A 23,933-nucleotide genomic window follows, 5' to 3' on the forward strand; every position below is an offset into this window, starting at 1 on the left:
ATGAATTGTATGTCTGCTCTTTTCTCCTGATCCACCTCTCTATTTATTAGCCAATACCAGATAGTTTTGATTATTGTCTTATAATAAATACAGTTTGAGATCTGGTACTGTTAGATCTCCTTTGTTTATATTTTTTTTACATTAATTCCTCTGATATTCTTGACCTTTTGTTCTTCCAAATGAATGTTGTTATTTTTTTATAGCTCAATAAAATATATATTTTGGTAATTTAATTGGGATGGTATTGAATAAGTAGATTGGATAGGACTGTCATTTTAATGATATTGCTTCCACCCACCCTGAAAAGGACTTTGGTGGGACTATTTTGTCTATTATTCCAAATTATTTATTATTGTTATTAATTGATCTTTAAATGTTTGGTAGAATTTACGCATAAACCCATCTGGTCTTGATGCCCTTTTATTAGGAAGTTTATTGATGATCTGTTCAATTTATTTTCCTAACATAAGCTTATTTAGATATTCTATTTTCTATTTTATTAATCTGGGTAATATATATTTCTGAAAGTTTCCTTCTGTTTCACTTAAATTATTTATTGGCACATAATTGAAAAATAATCCCTAATAATTGCATTGATTTCATCTTCTTTATTAATGTAGTCATCACCTTTTCCATTTTTGATACTAGTGATTTGGTTTTCTTTTCTTTTAAAAAATCATAGTAATCAATGGTTTATCTTTTTTATTGATTTTCCCCCTGAAACCAACTTCTAGCTTTATTAATCTCACTTTAATTTTTTATATTTTATTTATTTACAGCAATGGGATTAAGTGACTTGCCCAAAGTCACACAGCTAGACAATTATTAAGTGTCTAATGGCAAATTTGAATTCAAGTCTTCCTGACTCTAGGGCTGGTGCTCCATCCACTGCTGCTCACCTTTAATTTTGAGGATTTTCATTTTGATGTTTAATTGGAGACTTTAAATTTATTCTTTTTTCTAAGTTTCATACTCAGTTTGTTATTTTTCTCTTTTATTGAAGTAAGCATTTACAAATATAAAATTTCATCTGATTACTGCTTTTGCTGCATCCCATAGATTGTAGCAGGGATGTGGGAAAATGGGAACTTGAGTATACTGTTGGTGGGGTTTTCCTCATTCTGGAGAGCAGTTTGGAACTATGGCCAAGGGCTATAAAACTGCATCTCCTTTGACCCAACAATATCTCTGCTAGGTCTGTATACTAAAGAGATGGAAGAAAAAAGGGAAAGGACCTATTTGTACAAAAATCTTTATAGCAGCCCCTTCTGTGGTGGTAAGAATTAAAAACTGAGGGCATGCCCCCTACATTAATAAAGAAGAAGTCTGGTTTGTGATTGTAATGGAATATTACTGTGCTGTAAAAAATGCAAAGCAGAGTTGGTTTCAGAAAAATCTGAGAAGACTTACATGAATTGATGCAGAGTAAAGTGAGTAGAACCTGGAATATATTGTACGGTAATAGCAACATTATACAATGAAAAATTGTGAATGACAGAGCTCTTCTCAGCCATACAATAATCCAAAACAATCCCAAAGGACTCATAATCATAAATGCTCTCCGCATCCTGAGAAGGAAATGGAATCTGAATACAGACTGAAGTAAATTTTCTTTATTTTTCTTGGAGTTTTTTGGCTTGTGTTATCTTTTGCAGCATGACTAATATGGAAGTTTATTTTGCATGAATGTCCACGTATAATCAAAATCAAAGTGTTTGCCTTCTCAATCAGGTGAGAGGAAAAGGGGGAAGAAGAACATGGAACTCAAAAATTAATGTTTAATTGTTTTTACATTTAATTGAGAAACTAAAACAAAAATATTCTTTAAAAAAAATCATACATTCTAAATTTTTTCAGGGATAGTCCACAGTCAAAAAGGCAGGGATATTGCTGTGGTGGAGGGAATGATAAGTTGGTGGATTTACTTGGAAAGACTTGAACCTATGAAAGCAGATACTGTCCACCTTCTGAGAAACAGGATCAGTGGAAATAAACATAAGATCTTATATGTGTGCATAAATACAGGACATTTGTGGATATATATGTGCATGACTGGAGACGTCTATGAAAGTATGTTTGTGTATATGTGTATTTATATGTATATAAATATGCTATGTGTTTGTATATCTATTGATCTTTCTATCTGTCCATACACACACACTTAATTGTGTGGTGGGGGAAGGGAAAAAAATCAAGTAAAATGTGCACAAGAGAGGAAAAAAGAAAACCTATAAGGAAACAAAGAAGAGATGGACAGTTTTAAATACAATATTATATTTTATATATCATATATATGCATTATATTATATTATATATAATATAGTCTAATATTATATATTGCTTCATATTTTGAATCCCCTCACATTCTGCTGTGCACGTGGCAATATTTTTTTCTTAGTTTGTATTTAAGTTTAAAATCTTTTAAAAAGAACTAAAAAGAGAAAAGCCTTATCTAGAGGTCTAGCCAAGTGAAATCAACTATTCTTAAGTGCCTTCTATGTGGCAAACATCCATTATCTACTTAACTTTCTTCTTTTCTCGTTTCTTTCCCCTGCCTCTTTCTTTTCTTTCTCCTCTCCCCCAATCTCCTCTCTTTCTTTTTTTATCTCTTTCTTCCCCTTCTTTTTGTCTCTTTCCCTCTCACCTTCTCCCTCTCCCTCACTCCTTCTTCCTTCCTTCCCTTTCTCCCCTCTCTCTTTCTTCTCTCTGTCTCTGTCTCTGTGCATGCATTTCTCTCTCTTTTCAGTCTCCTAGGTCCCCCAAAGTGCCCTTTAGAATGGGAAGCCCGATGGGGAGCCTGCAGATGCCCTCGAGTCAATAGAGGCTCTAAAGTAATCAAAGGGAAAGCTCAGGGACTGTAAAACCACAAGTGGAGGCCATAAAGTCCTCCAAGGACAGAGGGGAGGTGGGAGGGGAGTGTCTCTCGGTTCCCAGGAGGTTCTGCATTTTGGGGTGGGGCTGGGTTTGGCAGCTGGGGCTCAGCAGAGAAAACCCCCTCCTCTCAAAACGGCCTTCCAGGCTGGCTTCTTGACTCCATGAAGCTCAGCCCACCCCAAGGACCAGAGTCCCCTGGAAGCATCACCATCCTAGTACTTGGGGCCGTGCCACTGCTGCATCCAGGACCCCTAGAATCCCAGATTCTTAAGGTTGCTTGGGGACCCTGGTTACAAGGAGCTCGCTGCCTCCACTCTGAGGTCCCTCTGATTGAGGCAGGTCTCCCTGTTCCTCAGCCTCCTAACCAGCTGCCTGAAGCCCCTGCTACTTCTCACTTTTGACCCCTGCATCCCTGAGGTGTGTGACTGCCTTGCAGATGGCCCCCTTAATATTTCTATTTTCCAGACTAAATCTGTCCAGGTCCTGCAGAGGCCCTCATGGACCAGTGACACTGGTCCCCCTCTGTCTTCATCTAGGGGACCCAGAGGCTCAGACCAATGGGCTGTCCTTCCCATTGTGCTGGAATCTGCCTCTGGACAAACTGCTAACCCATTTTAAATTTACAATCAGTAAAAATTCCCAGAATGGCCCAGACAACCAGCCCCTCCACTCTGATCCTAGTGAAGTCTGGGTTTGAACCAAGGCGGCTTAAGACTTCAATCCATCCCTATTAAATCATATTGACTAGAGCAGTATTGGCCCCGGGTTCTAGTGGTTGAGTCTTTCTGGATCTTCAACTAGACATGAGTGCGCCAGGCCCATTATGACTATAGACGTGAATCCCGTGAGTGCGCAGTCTGCACCTTTCTCCAGATCTCATCTGGGACCCAGCACAGAGAGAGCCCACAAGGCGACATCCTCCAGAAGGACCCAGACTCTCCACCAGGTCTATAGTCATGTGGCTGCAAAGCTTTCTGGCACGTCTCTCCATCTCTTCCCTAACAACAGTGCCATTGGCTTCCTTGGATACTTGGCTTTCCCGAATGCCACTCAGTGAGTAACCCTGTCCAGAAAGGGAGTCAGGTTAGTCTGGCTCAGCCTGGTGGGAACTGGGGCTGCCCTTCCTGGAGGCTCAGCAGTTCCATGTCCAGGTCTGTCAGGAACACGTGATCTGGTCTAGGAGACCTGACTTGATCTGGCGTGAGCTGAAGTCTGCTGATCTTCTACTGGTTACTGTTGGTCCTCCCACTGGGCAGGTAGTGTCGTGCAGTGGGTAGGGAGCTGACCTCGGAGCCAGAGCCCTGCCTCTGACAGCCTGGCTCTGTGACCTGGGCCATAGGGACAATAACAGCATTGGGGCGGGGGCATGAGGCTCTGATGAGATCCCATGTGTGTAGCCCTTGGTACGCCTCAATGTACACAGAGATGCCAGCTTAGAAAGGGATGATTAAAGTCCTCTGCATTATATTCACATAAAGTCACAAGTCTTCCAACACTGTACTGGAACCCATTAGCACCTTGATCTTGAAATTCCAGCATCTCTTCGCAGACTTCCTTCTGAGGATTTCACAGACCTTACCAGATGCCTTTTTCTTTCTTTGTAACCATTTTTGTTGTCATCATCCTTCCTCTCCCCTCTTTTTCTCTCCCAGACTCCCCCTCCTCCCCACCCAGGAAGTTCTGAAGTACACCTAGGTCAATGGTCAGGGCAGTCCCAGCCCTGGGAAGGTCATGAAGTTTAGGATTATACCAGGGACCACCTTCAACCTCTAAATCCTAATACCAGCCTCCCCAGTGGTACTCTGCAGACACTGACCTTAGATGCAGGGAGAGGAGAGCTGGGGCCTGGACCAGCTCATCCTACCTCCATTAGTTAGAGGCAGTCAGCAAGGGAAAGCTGCCTCTCCCTGGTTCACCTGGAGCTTGGTCCCTGGACTGCCCAGGACTAACCCAGAAGCCTTTTCCTTTTATATCTCTGACTCTCACCTTCGTGGTGTGCTCTATGTGTCCCTCCCACTAACGACAGAGAGTCCTTAGTCTGAGCAGCAGGACAGCTTTGTATATACAATTAGAAAATAGTTCCAAGTAGAGGGAGCTCTGCTGTCTAGGAAAATCAGGACCCAGGGCTCTGAGGGCAAAGATGGGGGCCCCTGAACTCCTCCTCCCATGTACAGCCGCTCTGCACAAGGGCAGGATAGGGGTTGTACTTGGGATTGGATCCAAATAGGGACCTCCCAGTTGAGATGCCCAAGGTACTAAGGTGGGGAGTGAGGGTCGGAGTGCGAGTGGGAGTGGTCAGAGGAAGGATTCAAACCTCTGGCTTTGTCAGTCCCAGGAGCTAGATGACAGTCATTGTTCCATGGGTTATGCTGCTAATGATATCGGCATTTCAAAGAGTACCTTCCAGCAGGGGCACCCCCAGGACTCCACATCCTGTCTGTCCTTGGAAAATAGCACAGTAAAAGACTGTTACAAATAAGAAGGCAGATAGTGTGTGTGTGTGTGTGTGTGTGTGTGTGTGTGTGTGTGTGTGTGTGTGTGTGTTTTGGGGGTTGCTATTCAGAGTAAAATTAAAAAAATAATGGGTCAGAGGGAAGATGAATCATTTAACTAAATGACAAGATGTATAATTAATTACTAAATAAAAGAAGACAAATTACAATCAAAGATCTTAGTAAAGGGTAGACAAACAGGAGTAAGGGAAGGGGAGAGAGCCTGTGGGAACAGACTAACATCACTGTAATTTAAGCCACTAAATTAATGCAGGGACAGTGGTCCGCTGTAAAAGGGAGAAAATGTCATATTAAAGAAATAGAGAAAAACACATTCTAGTAATTATAGCTTTAAATATAAATGAATTTAATGATCCAATGAAATGAAAGAGGGTCACAGACTAGATAAGAAAATAAAATCTATAATCTGTTGTATGAGCAGCTAGTGGCACAGTGGAGAGATCACTGGACCTGGAGTCTGGAAGACTCATTTAGTAACTGTGTGACCCTGGGCAAGTCACTTTTTCTTCTTGGCCTCCGTTTCATCATCAGTCAAATGAACTGTAGAAGGAAATGGCAAAACTACTCCAGGAGCTCCACCAAGAAACCCCAAAGGGGGGCACAGAGTTGGACACAACTGAAAATGACTGAACAGTTCTGTTATAAATAAGAAATGTATGGGGGTGGCTAGGTGGTGCAGTGGACAGAGCACCGGCCCTGGAGTCAGGAGTGCCTGGGTTCAAATCCAGCCTCAGACACTTAATAATTACCTTGCTGTGTGGCCTTGGGCAAGCCACTTAACCCCACTTGCCTTGCAAAAACCTAAAAAAAAAATAATTACCTATCTGTGTGACTTTGGGCAAGTCACAACTCCATTGCCTTAAATAAAAAAAAATTTAAAAAAAGAAATGTATGGAATGAAAATGAAAGGCCAGAATAAAATTGAGTTTGTATCAGGTAAATTTTTAAAACTCAGGTGTTAAAATGATGGTAATAGAAGAAATGAAAAAAAATACATCCTATTCAGAGAGATGAAGTTCAAAGAGAAAGTGAATTTTTGCTGCTTCAGGAGATCTAAGTTGGGTGCAGCTTTAGTGGGTAATCATGGGACCCCAAGGAAGGGAGGGAGCAGGTGGAGATAACAGGATGCCATTCAAGAGGTCCCAGATAAAAGCCGGAGTGGCTGCTGGCCCATGTAGAGATCCTGGTTTAAATAGAAAGAGGAGAGGTTGTGGAGGAGTGAGACTCCAAGACAAGCCAGAAGGCAAATCCTGGAACGGACAGTGAGTTAGTCATGGGTCTAGGGAGAGGAGCAATAGGCAGGCCTGCACTCACCCCTAGATTCCCATACATGCACATGCTCAGACAACCACACATACACATGCTGCCTGTCTAGTTCAATGTCTCCCCATTTTCCTGTTGCTCTGGGGTCATCACATCAATTCTGTTGTTGGGTTTTTTTTTTTTTTTGGCAAGGCAAACAGGGTTAAGTGGCTTGCCCAAGGCCACACAGCTAGGTCATTATTAAGTGTCTGAGGTTGGATTTGAACCCAGGTACTCCTGACTCCAGGGCCGGTGCTTTATCCACTATGCCACCTAGCCGCCCCTGGATCAGATTTTCTGAATTGTGGTAAAAGACAAAAATAAGCCATGTGCCCTGCCCTCAGCAGGGCTGACAATTGAACATATCTGAGAGACGGAGTTTCTGGGTAAATTAAAATTAGTCTTATTGACTACATCTCGAAAGCAATCAGCACAGTAGTTCATTGTCCTCTGGGCAGAAGAAAGACTGAGTCTGTGGGACCTTCCATATTTACAAAGATCCTTATGTGCAGACACGTGCCCACTTCCCCATCCCACACACACTCACATGCTCATAAGTGAGGGTGAAAATCAACTCAGATTGGTTAACAAGAATAAATATTATGATGAGAGGCAGGCTCATGCTGATGAGGGTCTTGGGGAACAGGACCCTGAGCACCTAAGTCTTTCTCCATGGTACACTTCTAACAAAATGGGAAAATCCACATTTCCCAGACTTGTCTAAGAAAACACAAAGAACAGGAATCTCCCCATTCAGCTAAACTTAGAATTTCTTTACTCTTTTTGATTAAATGGGTTGGTCTTTGCCCAGGATTTCCACTCTGGGTGATTTCTGGGTGAAGTAAAAAAGGAGAAAAACCTTGGTCCTAATTCAAAGATTACTTATTAAATACATGAGAGAGATAGGCTTTTCTCTCAGAGACTGATGTTCCACTGGGGGATCCAACAGGTAAGTGATGAGTAAATACAACGTTTGGTGGAGGGAGAGAAGAGGTGCTACTGGGAGGATTAGAAAAATAGCATCTTCAGAGATCTCGAAGGAAGCCCAGATTTCTAAGAGGCTAAGGAAGAAGGGAGGTATGAGGGCACAGGTAAAAATCTGGGAGTAGAATTCAGAGGTCAGAGAATCAATAGAAGGAAGAAAGAAGAAAGGAGGGGGAGGACAAAGAAAGGTGGAATCAGCCTGGGAAGGTGACCTGGAGCTCAGCCAGGAGGGCTCTGGGTGCCAGACTGGGGACTTTACATTTTCCCCAGATCCAATAAAGAGCCCCACCCCCACCCCCACCCCCGGGTGTGGACAGATGAACCTTCTCACAAACACTGCTAGTCAGCACCAGGTGCTGGTGATTTCTCAGAGCTTGTTTTGGCTGCCTGAGTCCACTCCAAGAGCGCTGGGCTGTACCATTCTTGTCCTCCATCCCCTCCCACAGAGGCACCTGCACTTGTGTGGGTGCTGCTCTTTGACCTCCCAGGGTCCTTTTCCAGAACCTCCCTCCTCTGCTCCAGTTTCCTGATCCCATTTCTTGACTCTGTCTTGTCTCCCACCAAACTCTGATTGTACCCCCCCCCCTGCCCTCCTGGTGAGTAGACCAGGGTGAATCAGTCAATGAATGATTCCATGTCCTTTGTCAGAGCAGGGAAGTCTCTAATGGAGAGCCACAGAGATCTGGATTTGGCACCCCCCAAAACCCACCATTTATCAATGACTTGGTATCGGTAGGTTCACTCCATCGGCAGATGCCCCCCAAGACAGGAGGGATGGCAAGGGGAACCCGGGACTACCTTGACTGCCCACAAAGAGGTCTCACAGGGATGGAATCAAGCAGGGACAAGGCAAAGATGCAAAGAATCAGCTCTCCCAGTAGAAAGTGGGAGCCAGGCCTCCCCAGCAGGGTGCCTGGGCCTATGGGAGAGGGCAGGGAAGACATTTCCATAAAATCTAGCATGTGCTAGACATTGTCTTATTTAAGCCTCATGGCCACCCTGCAAGGAAGCGGCTGGGATGATCCTTATCTTACAGGAGAGGGGACTGAGGCAGAGCGCTTCAGCGATTGCCCAGGGCCACACAGTGTCTGAGGCTGGATTTGAACTCAGGTCCTCCTTCCCGACTCCAGGCCCAGCGGGGCTGTACCCCTCGGGATGGGCGGGCTCCTGGCGCCTGAGGAGCCCCCACCGAGGAGAGCTTTGTGGCCCGCCTGAAATGGGGGGGCTGGTCCCGAGCCAGGGCTCCGCCGCAGCCGGGGGTCCCTGGGAGGGCTGGGGGGCCACAGCCGTCCTGCCTCTGTCCGCGGTCCTGTCCGGCCCGGGCTGCGGGGCTGCGAGCCCAGCCGGGGGTGCGGGGAGGGGGCCTGCGCCTGCTGAGCCTGGAGATGAGGGGGCAGGACCCCCAGCCCTAGGAGGGCCCCCCGACCTCGTCCTGTCTGGCCCCAGCGGGCAGAGCCGGGAGCAGCCCCGGGGGAGAGGGCACCGGGGCAGCCGGGGCCGCCCCCAGTGAGAGCCGATCCCCCCGCCGGGGCCTGTGCTGACCCGCCGTGGCCGCGAGGTGGCACCTCGGCTCCAGGCTTCCAGCCGCCTCGGGCCGGGCCGGGGTCCTGGGAGGTGCCCCCACCCCCCCGTCACTGTCTCTTATCTCTCCTCCCTCCCTCTCTCCGTGTCTCTCTGTCTCTCTGTCTTTGTCTCTCCCTCCCTTCTCTGTCTCTCTGTCTCTCTCTCTGACTCTGTCTCTCTCTCTCTCTCTCTCCCTCCCTCTCTCTGTCTCTCTCTCCCTCCCTCTCTTTGTCTCTCTGTCTCTCTGTGTCTCTCTGTCTCTGTCTCTCTCTCTCTCTGACTCTGTCTCTGTCTCTCTCTCTGTCTCTCCCTCCCTCTCTCTCTCTCTCTCTGTCTCTCTCTCTCCCTCCCTCTCTCTGTCTCTCTGTCTCTCTCTCCCTCCCTCTCTCTCTCTGTCTCTCCCTCCCTCTCTCTGTCTCTGTCTCTCTCTATCTCTCTCTGCCTCAGTCTGTCTCTCCCTCCCTCTCTCTGTCTCTCTCCCTCCCTCTCTCTCTCTCTCTCTCCCTCTCTCTCTCTGTCTCTCTCTCTCTCTCCCTCCCTCTCTTTGTCTCTCTGTCTCTCCCTCCCTCTCTCTGTCTCTGTCTCTCTCTGTCTCTCTCTATCTCTCTCTGCTTCAGTCTCTCTGTCTCTCTGTCTCTCTCTCTCCCTCCCTCTCTCTCTCTCTCTCTCTCTCTCTCTCTCTCTCTCTCCTCCCTCTCTCTGTCTCTGTCTCTCTCTATCTCTCTCTGCCTCAGTCTCTCTGTCTCTCCCTCCCTCTCCCTCCCTCTCTCTGTCTCTCTCTCCCTCTCTCTGTCTCTCTCTCTGTCTCTCTCTCTCTGTCTCTCTGTCTCTTTCCCTCCCTCTCTCTGTCTCTGTCTCTCTCTCTGTCTCTCTCTATCTCTCTCTGCTTCAGTCTCTCTGTCTCTCTCTCCCTCCCTCCCTCTCTCTGTCTCTCTGTCTCTCCCTCCCTCTCTCTGTCTCTCCCTCCCTCTCTCTGTCTCTCTGTCTCTGTCTCTGCCTCTCTCTGTCTCTCTGTCTTTCTGTCTCTCTCTCTCTGTCTCTCTCTCTCTCTCTCTCTCTCTCTCTCTCTCTCTCTCCCCCTCCCACCCTCTCTCTGTCTCTCTGTTGTTTCTCCCCAAATGAGGCAGAGCTTTGGCGAGATCCGTCATGTTGGCCTGGATCACGTGCAGGAGAGCGCTCCAGTGAACCGAGCTGGCCTTTGCCTTTCCAGATGTCCCTGGGGCTTAGCACAGGCTCTGGTATACAGTTGGTGCTTATTGAGTGCTCATGGAGTCCTTGGGTCAAGGGCTGTGGCCAGGGAGCCAATGGGAGCCAGGTGTTGCTATCTGCCTTGGTGGACACTGACCTCTGAGCTGACCCACAGAAAGTCCCCGAGGAGGCGGCGGCATGAGGTACCCAGGTGTCCCTAGTGCTCCTGCCCCCACTGGTGGCTCAGCTGGGGCTGAGACCCAGGCTGCCAGGAAGGGTCCACAGAGGCTGGCACAAGGGCTGCTGGGGCCATGCTGGTGGGCTGATGAACCTCCCAGAGTGAACAACTCCTTTCAGAGAGGAGACTTGGCACCCCAGAGGGCCTGCCAGGCCACCCCACACATCCCATCAGTTGCCCAACAGGAGACAAGGCTCAGGCTGAGCTCAGGGCTCTTCCCCCCGCCTCCAACTCTAACTTTAGCTTCCTGTGACCTGTGGGGGTGCAGGGACTCCCAAAGCCAAGAGATTCCAGTCAGGAAGGCAGCCCCCTCCCCATCCCCATGCTTCTGGGGCTGCCAGGGTTCCTAATAGTGGCCACCTGGGTTAGTTCCCTCCTTGCCACACCCTAAAAGTTTGTCACTGCTTCTGGGGCCCAAGGAGAGTGGGGGTGCCTCGGCCACGGAGCTTGGGGCTGTTCCCGGTTCAGCGGGCATTGTGCCATCCCCTGGCCCTGGGAAGGGAGGAGAGCTTTGATCTGCAGAAATCTACCACCAGATGCCTCCTCTTTTCCCTGTTCAAAGAATGACTCCCAACTCCAGGCTCAGACTGACCCTTTCCTGAAGCTGCCCACTAATACTTCTCTCTGGCCATAGACTCACTCTGGCCCCAACCCTGGCCGTGACCCAACTCCAAACAGACCCCTGACCCTGCTACAAGCACAGAATGCCTCCACTTCTGGTACCTCCTCACATATGGGTGGTAACGGGGGGGGGATGGACTGGGTGAGGGAATGAGGATGACTCTGGTCCACCTCCTCCACCCCCCGGGGGGCCCTGCTGGGCTCAGACCCTACTGACCTGCGGGAGCTCCAAAATGCTGCTACTCCCTGGCCCCTCCCCTTCCTCCTCCCCTGCCACCCCCACCTTGAGAAGGGATGGGGCCTCCAGAGGGACTCCCCCAAACTGGGGTGACTCAGCGGAGAGCTGGGGTGATTCAGCGGAGGGCTGGGGCCCAGCCCCAGGGAAAGCAGCCACTTACTCAACCCCAGAAAACCATTAATGCTGATGACATAAGGGAACGTTTGTGGGGGGCCCACGGGGGGATGTCAGGGCAAGCCTCCTTCCAACCTGGAACTTTGACCCCTCTCTGGGGGAGGCCCCCAGGGCTGGTGGTGGCAGGGGTTCTGTGAGAGGCAGGAGGGCAGTCAGGTCCATGGACCCATGTAGTGAGGAGGGGATCGGGCAGCTGCCTCTGGCTCTCCCAGGTCACTGAAAAGAGCCCCCCCCCCCCCCAGCCCCAACAGAGAGTAAGAATGACCCGATGACCACGGATACATTCTTCTTTATCATCTTTAAAATGGGAATGGTGCCTGGGCTGAGCAGCTCCTGAAGACCCTCATGAGGTCACAGGGAAACCCCAGAGACTCCAGCAGCTCAGTGAAAGGTGGGGGGGACCTTGCCTGGGGTCTAAGAAACACGGTGATGTGTAGGAAACACTGCCCCACCAAGGACCAGGCTACAAAGTGGCCAGAAGACCTTGAAAAAGGAACTAGAGGGGCAGCTAGGTGGTGCAGAGCTTGGAGCGCTGGCCTTGGAGTCAGGGGGACCTGAGTTCAAATCTAACCTCAGACATTTAATAATGACCTAACTGTGTGATCTTGGGCAAGTCACTTAACCCCACTGCCTTGCCAAAAAAAAAAATAAAAAAAGAAAGGAACTAGCTCCTAGGAACCTCAGTCTCCTCTGTCAAATGGCCCCAAGGTGATCCTAAGGGTACCAGGATGGGGGGAAGAAGGGTTACCTCATGAACCAAGAATCCAAAGGCCTGGGTTTGAGTTCTGGCATTTCAAATCATACATTGCTGTTCTACTTAGATAGGTCCCTGACCCCAGTTATCTCATCTGTAAGATGGACCATCAACCCCAGGGCTTCACTAGACATCCCCCACTCAAGCCTTCACATTTCAATAACTCCTCGATGTCTCCCAATAGCCCCAAGGGGACAGGGGAGACAAGCAAGCACCCACAAAGCCAGTTAGACAGAGAGGACCCTAGAGGGTGACCCCAGAGAGGAGCCTTGGTGAGGGGCTGAGCAAAGCCTCCTGGAGAAAATGAAGAGCCAGGGAGAGCCTCGGGCTTGGCGCGCGGCCAGTGTCAGAGGGTGCGGCCAGGGTCACTGGGTCAAGGAGAAGAGGTTGGGCAGCGAGGTGTAAGCAGCCTACAAGGGGGGAGGGGGCAGGTGACAGGTGAAGGGCTCTGAGGTCAGACGGAGGGAGAGCTGACAAGGTCAGGTAGGTTAGAGAGATTATTCTAGAAGCTGAGTGGAGCATGGGCCAGAGGCTGGCAGGCTCCCCACAGCAAGCCACCCCCCAGGCCCCTGGCCTCCTAGGCCTCCTGGGATGGGGAACGCAGACCCACAAAATGGGAGACCTTCAGAGGACTGGCCAGTCAGTGAGCCGGATCTCTTTGAACACACTGAGAACCCAAACAGACCTATACAGGAACCTTGCTCACGCACCTCGGTCTCTGGAGCTGGGGGCTGGGTAGATGGGCTCTGGCTTGGGGGTCTGCAATGCCCTCCTGAGGCCCTGGAGGAGCGAGGGAGACAGCCATGGACAGGTGAGGCCTGCCCACCTGCCTGTGTGGGTGTGGTGGAGTCCGTGCGCCAGGTCCTGGCGGGTGGTGGGCGAGGTGGCTGTGGGGACAGGTGAGGCTTGCTCGCCTGCCCTTGTGGGCGGCGGGCGCTGATGCTTCAGGTGGAGATCATCCCCGTGACTCAGAGCCTCATACGCCAGCCCTGCCTCTGAAGTGGCGGGGCCCACGGTCATGACATCGTCACTGCTGACAGCCTCTTGTGGCCCAGCCAGTTTTTCCTTCTGCCGCCTCATTCCAGACGTGACAGGCACCCGAGGACTGTCCTTATCCTTCACCTGCCTCCCGAGGCCAGGGCCCAGGCGGGATGTGGGCCTCCCAACACCAGGCTCCTTTCACTCTGCTCCAGCCGGGGGGCCAGCCCCAGGGGCCCAGGCCTCACCCCTGCCTCGGCCTCCTGGGAGGAGACCCACCTCTGCTCCCCCAGCTGCCAGGCGACCTTCTCAGGCAGACGGTAAGGACCAGCCGAGTCTGGGGGATGGCTCCCGGAGCTCACTTGCCATTTCTCCCAGTGGGTGCTGAGAGATGTTCAGTTTGGCTGGCTCAGTGGGACCAAGGCGGGGCCTGGTGGACTCTGGGCCCCTGTTGGGAGGGGAGGGAGTGGGGTTGATCCCACAAGTCCTTTTTGAAATCTGACTCCAAGCTTTATTTTGGGAATGGCGGGGCTGAAGAGGAGGGGGGATTCCTGGCCCAGAGCTAGCCAGGCCAAGCTCAGAGGCTTTGGGGAGGGGCCGGCTCCACTGTTGGCAGCCAGGGCCTCAGAGTAGGCACCTCGGAACTGGGGGAGCCAGGCTAGGCCTGGGACCTGGGCCCAGGAAGGAAGCAAGGCTTTCCCAGATTGACTTCCAGGTATCCAGGTGCCTGGGGCCTCAGGCTGAGGCAATTAGGTCAGAGCTCTGGATTGGTCCAGGGTGACTCAGTCTCCTCCAAATATCTGTCTGCCTTCTGTGGGGGAGGGGGCCGGAGCTAAGAGGTCATCCGGACCAAGCCTGGGGCCTCTTCCTCTTCTCCCGAAGCAGCCAGGGAGGCCCCAGGGATCCAGAGCTGCCTCAGCAGTCACCGGGGTGCCTTTGTTTATCTCCCTGAGAAATGGAGCTCCTTGTTCCCAGACCTTCAAGGGAGGTGGGTTGTCCAGAGGGGCCCTGTGCTCTGGAAGGAGAATTTGCAAGGTGTAAACTTCCACCCCTGCTCCCTCCCACACCAGACTGGAATTGGGAGGTCTGGGATGGGTCCCGACTCTGCCATGGCCCCTCTGGGTGAGGCCCTTCTCCAGGTTTCAGTTTCTCTCTCTGAACTCAGTCCTTTCAGCTCTGACATTTCTCAGATCTCTGAGGTTCAGACAGAAGAAACGGTATGCCCAAGGTCCCACCATGGAGCTGCTGACATTAAGGTTGGCATTGGTACCCACAGCACTGGCTAGCAGGTTCTGCCCTCCCTAGGTTTAAAGCAGGGCTGGATCTTGCCCAGGATGGGATATTGCCCTCAGAGACTCTTGGCAAGCTGGGCACCAGGGGCTCTGAGCTGTCCCCTCACACTCAGCTCCCTAGAGGCAGTCTGCAACATCTCCAAACTCAGACCACTGCCATCCCTCCTGGCTCCATGATGCTTAGGCCCCACATACACCCAGACAGCGGGCCAGAAACTCCAGGTGGCACCCCCAAAAGGGTGGAACCCTTGTTCTACTATTTCCCCAGTGGCTGTGATGCCACGGACATAAGTGACTCCTCCACCCTTGCCATGTGCAGGGTTACAGATAACCTCTCTCCCTACAATTTCTGGCTAGAATTTTTATGAATTTCACGTTTAAAAAGGAGGCCAGAATCCTAGGTCCAGAGGAGGAAGGGTCTGCCCACCCCTCCATCTCTCTGCTTCTCTATAGCAGGGGCCTCCCTCATTTCTCCCACCAAGCTCAGGAAAGTAGCCTTTCCCCACCATCCCCGTGTCCCCCCAGGAGCCTTTAGCTGACTTTATCCTCTGTCTTGCTCCCCCAGACCCACGGCAGCTTCCCAGGGTGGGGGAGGGGGTCGATCCCAAGGTCCTACTCTCTGGCCCAGCCTCAGGCTCAATGGTTCAGGACCCCTTCCCCACTCTGCTGCCCCAGGGAGAGCCCTGTTCCCCCTCACCATGGCCCCAGACATTCCAGCTTTCCTTTCCAACAGCTCCAGCCCCAGATCCCCAAGGCTGGTGGCCACTTCTCAGAGGAGATGGATCCAAGGTCAGCATTAGCTGCAGCCTTCATGCTGCATTTGGGACTGGGAGCTCCTGAGCCCCTCAGATGGACTTCCCTCCAGGCACGGTCTTGTTCACATGGCAAGGGTAGAGTCACTTGTGTCTGTGGCATCACAGCCACTGGGGAAATAGTAGAACAAGGGTTCCAAAGGTCTATCACTAACAGAACCTGTGATGGTCTTACAGAACCATGAGCAAGAATTCCAAGGAAATGATCCCACTGATGGGCAAGAAAACCATCGCCCCCAGTGCAGTGCCCATGTACCCGCTGGAAAGAAGACCTGCCGAGGTCACACCCACCAAGAAAAGGTAGGTCTTTGGTTTGCTCCTCTCAGCCCGACGCTGGATGAGGCTAGAGCAGAAGATGGGGGGTCCTGCCCTCAGGCAGCTCCTGGTCTCCTTGGGGGGCAAGGTCTTTTGCCCAGGAGATGATGATGGAATCATGGACCAAAGCCCAAGCTCTGGAGAGTGCCAAGTGAAATATTCCCAGGCAGGTGGGAGGCAGATTACACCAGAGTGTGCTAGACTTCAGATGGGCTTTCAACCACTGACCATCACATGGATATAACACAGAAGTGGGGCCTGGGCATATCAGGGTCATGAGAAGCTGACTGTGGAGTCAAAAGTCTGCTGCCTCCTACCTGTGAAACTTGAGGCAAGGGCACCTACCTCTCAGCCTCATTTTGCCTTTCTGTAAAATGGGGACAAAGAGACTTCCTAACTCACACAGCCCTGGGGAGTGGAGAGTGTTTGGACTGGGAGGGAGTCCTGGGTGTCCCAGAAAGGGCAGCAATCTTGTCTCCCAGAGGCCTGAACTCCCCAAAATACTTGGCCAAAGGACTTAACCAAGAAATAGTAATTAGTGATGTTAGGAGCATCAAAGCTTGAACTGTCTTGAAGGCCACTGAATGGGCATCTTCCCTTTACCCTGCCTTTGGACTGAGTGCTTCTCCTGTGAGGATGTCCAGGCACCTCCTGTAGTGGGACCAGCACCAGTTGAGGAGCCCAGGCATTCCCAACCATTGAGCTCACACCCTTGTCTCCAAGGCTAGAAATGCCCATCTCAGGGTGGCTATTCAGTCATTTCTGCTCAGGAAAGAGACAGATTAGAAGAGGTGGCAGTCTCAGGTCCCCCTTGGCCAGTACATGTGCAGACCACCAAGAAATGTTTCAGAGAAAGCTAGGAAGAGTCAATGCTTTTGCCATCTCCATACTTTCTGCTTCAGTGGGCAATATTCTCTGATACAACCCAGGAGCTGGCACAGGCAGAAGGGGGAACCCCAGGGCCTGCAGGAAAGTATCTTCCCATCCAAACCCATGACCTATGGAACCGTGGAGGGGACTGAATTTTTATCCTTGAAGACTTAGGGGAAATGGGCTAATTGCAGAATTACTGGCAGAACTGATGTTTCAAGAAGACGCTTGGGGTTCTCAAAAGGGAGTTAGTTTCTCAAAGGCAGCCCAGCCTGCCCCCCTTGCTCCTGGGTCACTGAACTCAGTGCATTGTCCCCGGGAAGAACCTGACAAAGATAAACTGGTTAGTGGACCAGCTCCAGTGGCCGGGCTTGTTGCCTTCATCCACTTGACTTGAACCATGTGGATTATTTGGTCAGTCTTTTCTGAATGACCATGGGGCTCATGGAGGCAGCCTTGGAGAACTCTCAGGCTTGATGGCATCAGCCAGGCATGTCCTGGAACAAGCTCCTACTGTTTAGGAGAGCCGATTGTTAAATGTTTAGTATGAGCATTTATACCTCAGTAATTAGCAGTCACTAAATCTGTGGCTTAGTGGATGCTCGTGTTTGTCTAGACTGAAGAAAATGGAAAGAATGCAGAGAAAACTCAAGTCAGTGCATACATTTTCTCCCCAGAGAGTCTGATTATTAAATATTTACTGCACGTTCCCTGTATTGCTGTCTAAACATGACTTGAGCTCCTCAGCCTCAATGAATGGGGTCATCACAGAACCAAAGCTAGTGATAATAACCAACATTTCTGGTGCTTGAGGGTTTGCAAAGTGCTTTCGATCCCCATCTCATTTGAGCCTCACAACCCTTTTGCAATCCTTCCATTGTCACCCCCCAAAAAACAAGAGCATCTGGAAGTCCCCCTCACTCTAGGGAAGGAGGCACTCCTTTTGGACATTGCCCTGGAACCCTCGACAACAATGACAAACACCCCAGGAGAGCACCCTGTAGCTCTGGACCCATGAAGGTGTGGGCTAGTCTCAGGCCTGAGGGAGTCACGCTGGAGTGTGGCCAAGTATCCCACAACGTCTATGTGGCTAATGCCAAATTCCTAAAAGAGAGGCGGTGTGAATCAGCTCTAGGACAGCTATCGTCTTCTTCCTATCCATGCATGGGCTGAGCCATACGACCCTCAAGGTCCCTTTCAGCTCCCTGTGTCCCACTTGATACTGGCAATGAATGGGTTGTTCATTCGAGTTATTTCGATGATTGTATCTTTCCCCTTGTTGGGAACCCAAATAGCAGCGTTTTGTACAACAGGGTCAAATATGCGTTTATGGTCAACAAATGATGATCAAGGAGAGGGGGAGTCTTGGGCCTGCCATCTCTTTTAATGAAGGGGCTGACTTGGCTGAAGATGGCCATCTGCTCTGGCACCACAGGTTTGCTAATGGCTCCTGGATCTGCATCAAGGCTCCTGTAAAGCATGTGTCCATTGGTCTCTTAAACATTTGGTAGTGATGGGACAGTTGGGAGAAGGGCTGAGCATCACTGTCTTCTCTATCACTCTTTGGGGGTAACAGCAAGGTCTGGGGTTTATTCCAAACCTGTGGCATCATCTTTTCCTTCAGATGTCTTGTGAGTTAGTCGCCAGGTTCATAATTGTGTCCCCTCTAGGATGGATGGATGTTCCCGGGGCTGGTCCATGTGTTTTGCCTTTCCCTGTTTTCCTCAGTGGAATTTTGACCTTCCCCATGTGGTAAAGTTCCACTCACTGTGGTGGCTCCGTTGCCCTGGACAGTGAAGATCATTTGTTTACAGAAATCTTTCCAGATCTTTTTCCTTTTCTTTCCAGCTCCTTCCAGTGGTATTTCTGAGGAGGATAGTCAGAATGTGAAAGGGAACCTTACTTTCCTCTTGGGTGGATAACTCTGGATCTGACACACCTTCACATCTGACTTTGCCCCTCCCTGCTCCCCGTCCTGTAGAGAAGTCCCTTGAAACAGAGCTTTGAAAAGAACGAAAAAAACATGGCTCAGAAAAAGCAGCCAATCACTCCTGGCTCTTGCAAGCAACGGAGGGACATTTTCTCCATCCTTTCCTGAGGCCAAGTTTGACTGTTCTCATGCCTTAATGCTGAGTTGCAAAGTGCCCTCATCTTTGCCTTTGTTGTTGTGGCCACACTTTTTTTTCCTCCTCAGGTCAGAGAAGACTTCCTGCATGTCTCTGTATCCCACCTTTAGTATAGATAACTCAGGTGCTTTTACATTCTTTCTGTCTTTGAATTTCTTGGGATTCACATGTAGTGGTGAGCTCTCTGAACCCAAGAGTAGGAATTCTTGAGTCATTTTATCAAAGCACCATTCCAATTGCCTTCCTAAATAAATGGACCCACTCACAGCCCCCACAGTAACAGCCATGAGCTTCTCTTTCTCTAGTTCTTCCACTACCTTTTATTTCTATCTTTTGGGTTATTTGCCAATTGGCTGCTGTGAGGGGAAAAGGGAGTTGTGTGGATTTGCATCTATCTCGTTAATTAGTGGCTTAAACACCCTTTCCGGGGGTTGTGACTAATTTGCAATTCTTCTCCCAAGAAGCCTTTATTCAATATCTATCCTGTGACTACTTATTTATTGGAGAAGGGCTTTGGGTTTCTGCCGATCCCTTTATAAATTTCTGTATATCAGACTTTTATTAGTTTCCTTACTATGAGTCCAGGCAGAAGGGGGAACCCCAGGGCCCTGCAGGGAGGCATCTTCCATCCATATCCCATGACCTAAGGACCTGTGGAAGGGACTGGGGTTTTATCCTTGAGATGAAGACTTAGGGGAAATGAGCTAGTTGCAGAATAACTGGCAGCATATTGATGGACCCTTGTTTCAAGGAGAAGCTTGGGGTTCCCAAAAGAGAGTTAGTCTCCCAAAGGCAGCCCAGCCTGCTCACTTCCTCCTGGGCCTCTGACTTCAGTACATTGTCCATGGACAGAACCTGTCAAAGATACCCAGGTGGATGGATCTGCTCCAGTAGCCAGGCTTGTCTGGGTGATAGGCAGCCTTCATCCACTTGATTTGGACTGTGTAGATTATTTGGTCAGTCTCTTCTGCATGACCATGGAGCTCATGGAGGCAGAAATGCTGATTATTATCATTAGCTTTGGTTCTGTGATGATTCCATTCGTTGAGGCTGAGGAGCTCAAGTCATGTCTAGACAGCAATACAGGGGACGTGCAGTAAAGATTCAACAACCAGGTTCTCTGGGGAGACAATGCACACGCTTTGGAGTTTTTCTCTACATTCTTTCTATTTTCTTCAGTCTAGACAAACAAAACCGTCCACTAAGCCACAGATTTAGTGACTGCTAGTCTTTGAGGCATAAATGCTCACACTGAACAGTTAACACTGAGCTCTCCCAAGCAGTAGGAGCTTGCTCCAGGACATGCCTGGCTGAGGGCATCAAGCCTGAGACCCATGAATGTGTGGACTATAGTCTCAGGCCTGAGGGAGTCTGCCCAGGATACCAGGGCAGTTTCCCAGTTGGTACTTTCCCTTAGTCTAGCTTCATTGATTTTATTTGTATAAAAGCTTTTCCATTTCATGTCTTCAAAGGCCCCTTCTCCCCCTCTGCAGGTTTCTTACCCTTTCCTCCCTAACACGGATTCTTTAATCCAGTGATACTGATCTCCTGGCTGTTCCTCCACAAGTCCCTCCATCTCCAGACTCCAGACATTTCCTCAAGCTGTGGTCCCTGGAATACCCTCCCACTCATATCTGTCTCCTGGATTCCCTGATTTCCTTCACATTTTAACTAAAATCTCATCTGCAGGGAGTCTGAGTCTTCCCTCTGAGATTGTTCCAATTCATTCTGTCTCTAACTAGTCTGTGAGACGGTGGGCTCCCTGAGGGCAGGGCCTGTCCTTTGCCATACTTTGTGCCCTCATGCATAACATAGTAGGTGTTTATTAAGTAATTGTTGACTAGACTTGTGCCATGCTTGGGGAGCCTTCTCTGAGCTGTAGCTGTGAAAGTAACTGGGTCTTATTCTCTTCTAACCAGTTTGTGGCATGACCATCTACATTCAGGTCACACAGTGATTTTCAGCTTATTTGTGAGGATTTGGTATAGGATGTTGCCTAAAACTAATTTCTGCTTTTTCAGTCTTCCCAATAACTCTTGTCCAACAGGCCATTCTTTCCCATGTAATTGATGTTCTTGGTTTATTGAGCTTAATAGTTTCTTACTCTCCTTTATTTTCCTAATACCAAGTCATCTCCTAATACTCTTGAGGATGACTCTGCTGTATAGGAGAGTTTGAGGCCTTCAGGATCTATCCCTGATGGGTTCATTTGTTAGACAAAGGAGACTCCAGGTGGTACAATTTCAGTCCTGTGGGAGATGATGAAGACTGCCCATGTGGGCAGAGGTACCTCCCATGGCTCAGGCTGACCTGGCTGAATGGTCCCCACTCCTCTTCACTCCCTTCATTCTCCAGGGTTGACTGCATTAAGGGACAAGAGTCCTTGCCTAAGCAGCCAACCTGGAGAATCAGTTGTTTGAAGGAGCTTATTAAACACCTACATTCCAAAGGGGAGGTCACGTTCCTTCATGGGTCTTGCCATGTGCTATACCCGGGAAGTGTCAAGGAATGGCCAAAGGCCCCAGGGCAGCCCCATATGCCCAATGGCTAGAGGACCGGCTTACCTGTGCTTACAAAATCCAGTTAATTCACTCTGGATTCCATTCAAGGTGAGGCACAAACAGCAGAATCCATCCAAGGACAGAGAACCAGGAGGTAACTGCAGGGGAGGTGATAGAAGGCTGGGGAGAGAAGCAGAGGAGAAAATCACAAGAGACCGAGGGGAGGAGGGAGAGGGCTGACAGACACCCCATCTTCCTGTCAAGGCTCACTTCTCCCTTCCACCAATAGCACTGGGAAGTGGGATCACATCTACATCCCTTCCTTAATACCCTTCTCTATTAGGATGAAAACTCCTCAAGAGCAGGCAGCTCATTTGGGTTAGCACAGTACTGAACACAGCAGGTGCTCAATAAATGCATTTTAATTCATTCATTGCTCATCGATGCCAAGAAGATCTGGTCCAGAATGGGAAATGTCTTGCTTTCCTGGCTAGGGTGGCTGCTTGGTCATTGCCTCCTGACTCCTTCAGTTCTCTGACTCCTATGACATATCTCTATGCTGTTGGAGCCATGGATGAGGGGACATGCTTTGGAGCTACCCTTCCTGCAAATTCCCCAGATCTCAGAGCACCAGCCTGTGCTCTTGCTCTGTCTCTGCCTCCATCCCCTTCACTCTCCCTGCTCTCCCTTGACTTTCTCGGTTCAGTGATATCACACACACACACACACACACACACACACACACACACACACACGGAATCCCCTGGCTTTGAAGGAGAAACTGAGCTCCAATGCTAAGTCTACTAGTGTGACCTTGGCCATGTCACCTGCCACCACTTTGGGCTCTTCCCTGGAACTCTCCAAGTTCTGACTTCTTTTTGTTCACGCTCAGGTTGGGCAAAAATGCCTTTGGGTGCTACCAGCTCTGAGTCCTGGTCTCTGGACCAGAGGGCCCTAAGGGCTCAGGCCTTCAGTCCCCACCCAACAACTGGTACAGGCCATCCCTTCTCACCACTCCCAGGCCTTCTTCTCTCTCTCGGTGGTCTTCCCACTCTGCCTCCAGCCTCTCTGCCCTTCCTGGGCAGGCTCACAGGACCAGTGGTGAAGCCCTCACCCTGGCCTGATACCCCTTAGTCTGTGCTCTGGGTGGGGGGAGAGGGAAGGAAGGGACTTTCTTCCCCACAGCAGCCCCTTTGTGGGGAGGAAAGAGTGGGGTGGAAGAAATGGGGCTGGGGGGACTTTTGGAGAGGAGGAGATCCAATTGTTTGGGTCCCCAGGAGTGGGTCAGATTTCAGGTTGTGACTGAGCTTTCTGGGAACCCTGTCTCTGGTTCTTAGACTTCTGTTTGTTTCTGCTCTGTTCCCTGAACCCAGGTATCCCTTCCTGCTCCAGTCCATGGACTTGTGAGAGCAAGACTGATGGAAGGTCCTGCTGCTGCCCCCCCACCTCTGGGACTGAGTCCCCTTTAGCATTCCCAGAGAGAATGAAGCTGGGGGTGGAGAGAGGGAGGAGAGACTGGGACCAAGGGTTGTTCTGCTGGGTTTGCCCACACGTGTGTCCCATGTTTGTGCACATGTGTGTCTACCCTGTGCTGTGGGTGAGGCAGGCAGGTTCCTGGAAGGGGGTGGCAGGATGCCAGGATACCAAGGCAGGGCTTGGAACTCCCTCTTCAAGGTGTCAGGCCGGCTTCCCTTAAGGGATATGGCCCGGCCCCAGGGACCTAGCTGGGTTCCTCCTCCACATAAGGAAGCCCTGTGAGTCACCACAGGCTGAGGGGGAGCTTGTGTTGTTGGGAATTCCTCCTTGATCTGAGGACCTCAGCCTCTGGGGTAAGCTTAGTCAACCCATTCTCTCTCCCCTCTGTCCCCTGCCCATTTCTGCCCTCCCCACTCACTCATGTCCCAAGTCAGGAAGGCTGAGAAGTGCCCACCCTACCCACTTCATGTTCCATGCACCATCTCACTGAGAAAAATGAATGAATGACATGGCATAGACACCAACTGTATGTTCAACGTTCTTAGCGGGGGTGGGGGACTTGTGAAGTCTTTTGTCACTGGGGAAAGGGAGAGTTTCAGACTTTTCACCATAAATAACTAAACTTCCAGAAGCTCAATCAGCCTTCATTTTGTGCCAGCCATTTGCAGACTAGTGTACCTGCTGGGATTCCCAAACTAGGGGAGCTCATTCTGTCCTCCCTTCCTTGTACCAGTGAGGAAGCAGAGGCTCCCCAAAGGAAGCAGCCTTTCCCAGCAGTGCTCAAGTGGAATTGGAAGCTGGGGTCATTGGATCTTTCAGGTGGAAGAGTCAGGTGGAAGGGGCAGGTGTGGAAGGGTTCAGAGGGGAGAGGGAGCCTGGAGTTTGTTGAGCAGGAGAGGCGATATGGGGGTCAGACCTGGGGCAGCTGGGTGGTAGTAGATAAAGCTCCAGTCCTGAGTTCAAAGCAGACCTTAGATACTTCCTAACTGTGTGACCCTGAGCAAGTCACTTAGCCTTCGTCATTCTCAGTTTCCTCATCTATAAAATGAGCAAGAGAAGGAAATGGCAAACCACTGCAGTATATTTGCCAAGACAACTCCAAATGGCATTAAAA

General features: G+C 50.1%; 1 protein-coding gene across 1 annotated transcript in view; it reads left to right on the plus strand.

The window, feature by feature from the left end:
* Positions 1-13,599: 13,599 nt before the first annotated feature.
* TRPV3 (transient receptor potential cation channel subfamily V member 3) overlaps positions 13,600-23,933 on the plus strand; it is a 42,744-nt gene continuing 32,410 nt past the window's right edge. Inside the window, exons 1-2 of the mRNA XM_074190532.1 lie at positions 13,600-13,747; positions 15,709-15,831. Coding sequence (XP_074046633.1) covers positions 15,713-15,831 — 119 coding nt within the window. The 5' untranslated portion in view covers positions 13,600-13,747; positions 15,709-15,712. The remainder of the gene's footprint in view (positions 13,748-15,708; positions 15,832-23,933) is intronic.

The sequence above is a fragment of the Macrotis lagotis genome, chromosome 6 (assembly GCF_037893015.1).
Source record: "Macrotis lagotis isolate mMagLag1 chromosome 6, bilby.v1.9.chrom.fasta, whole genome shotgun sequence".
Classification (NCBI taxonomy): domain Eukaryota; kingdom Metazoa; phylum Chordata; class Mammalia; order Peramelemorphia; family Peramelidae; genus Macrotis; species Macrotis lagotis.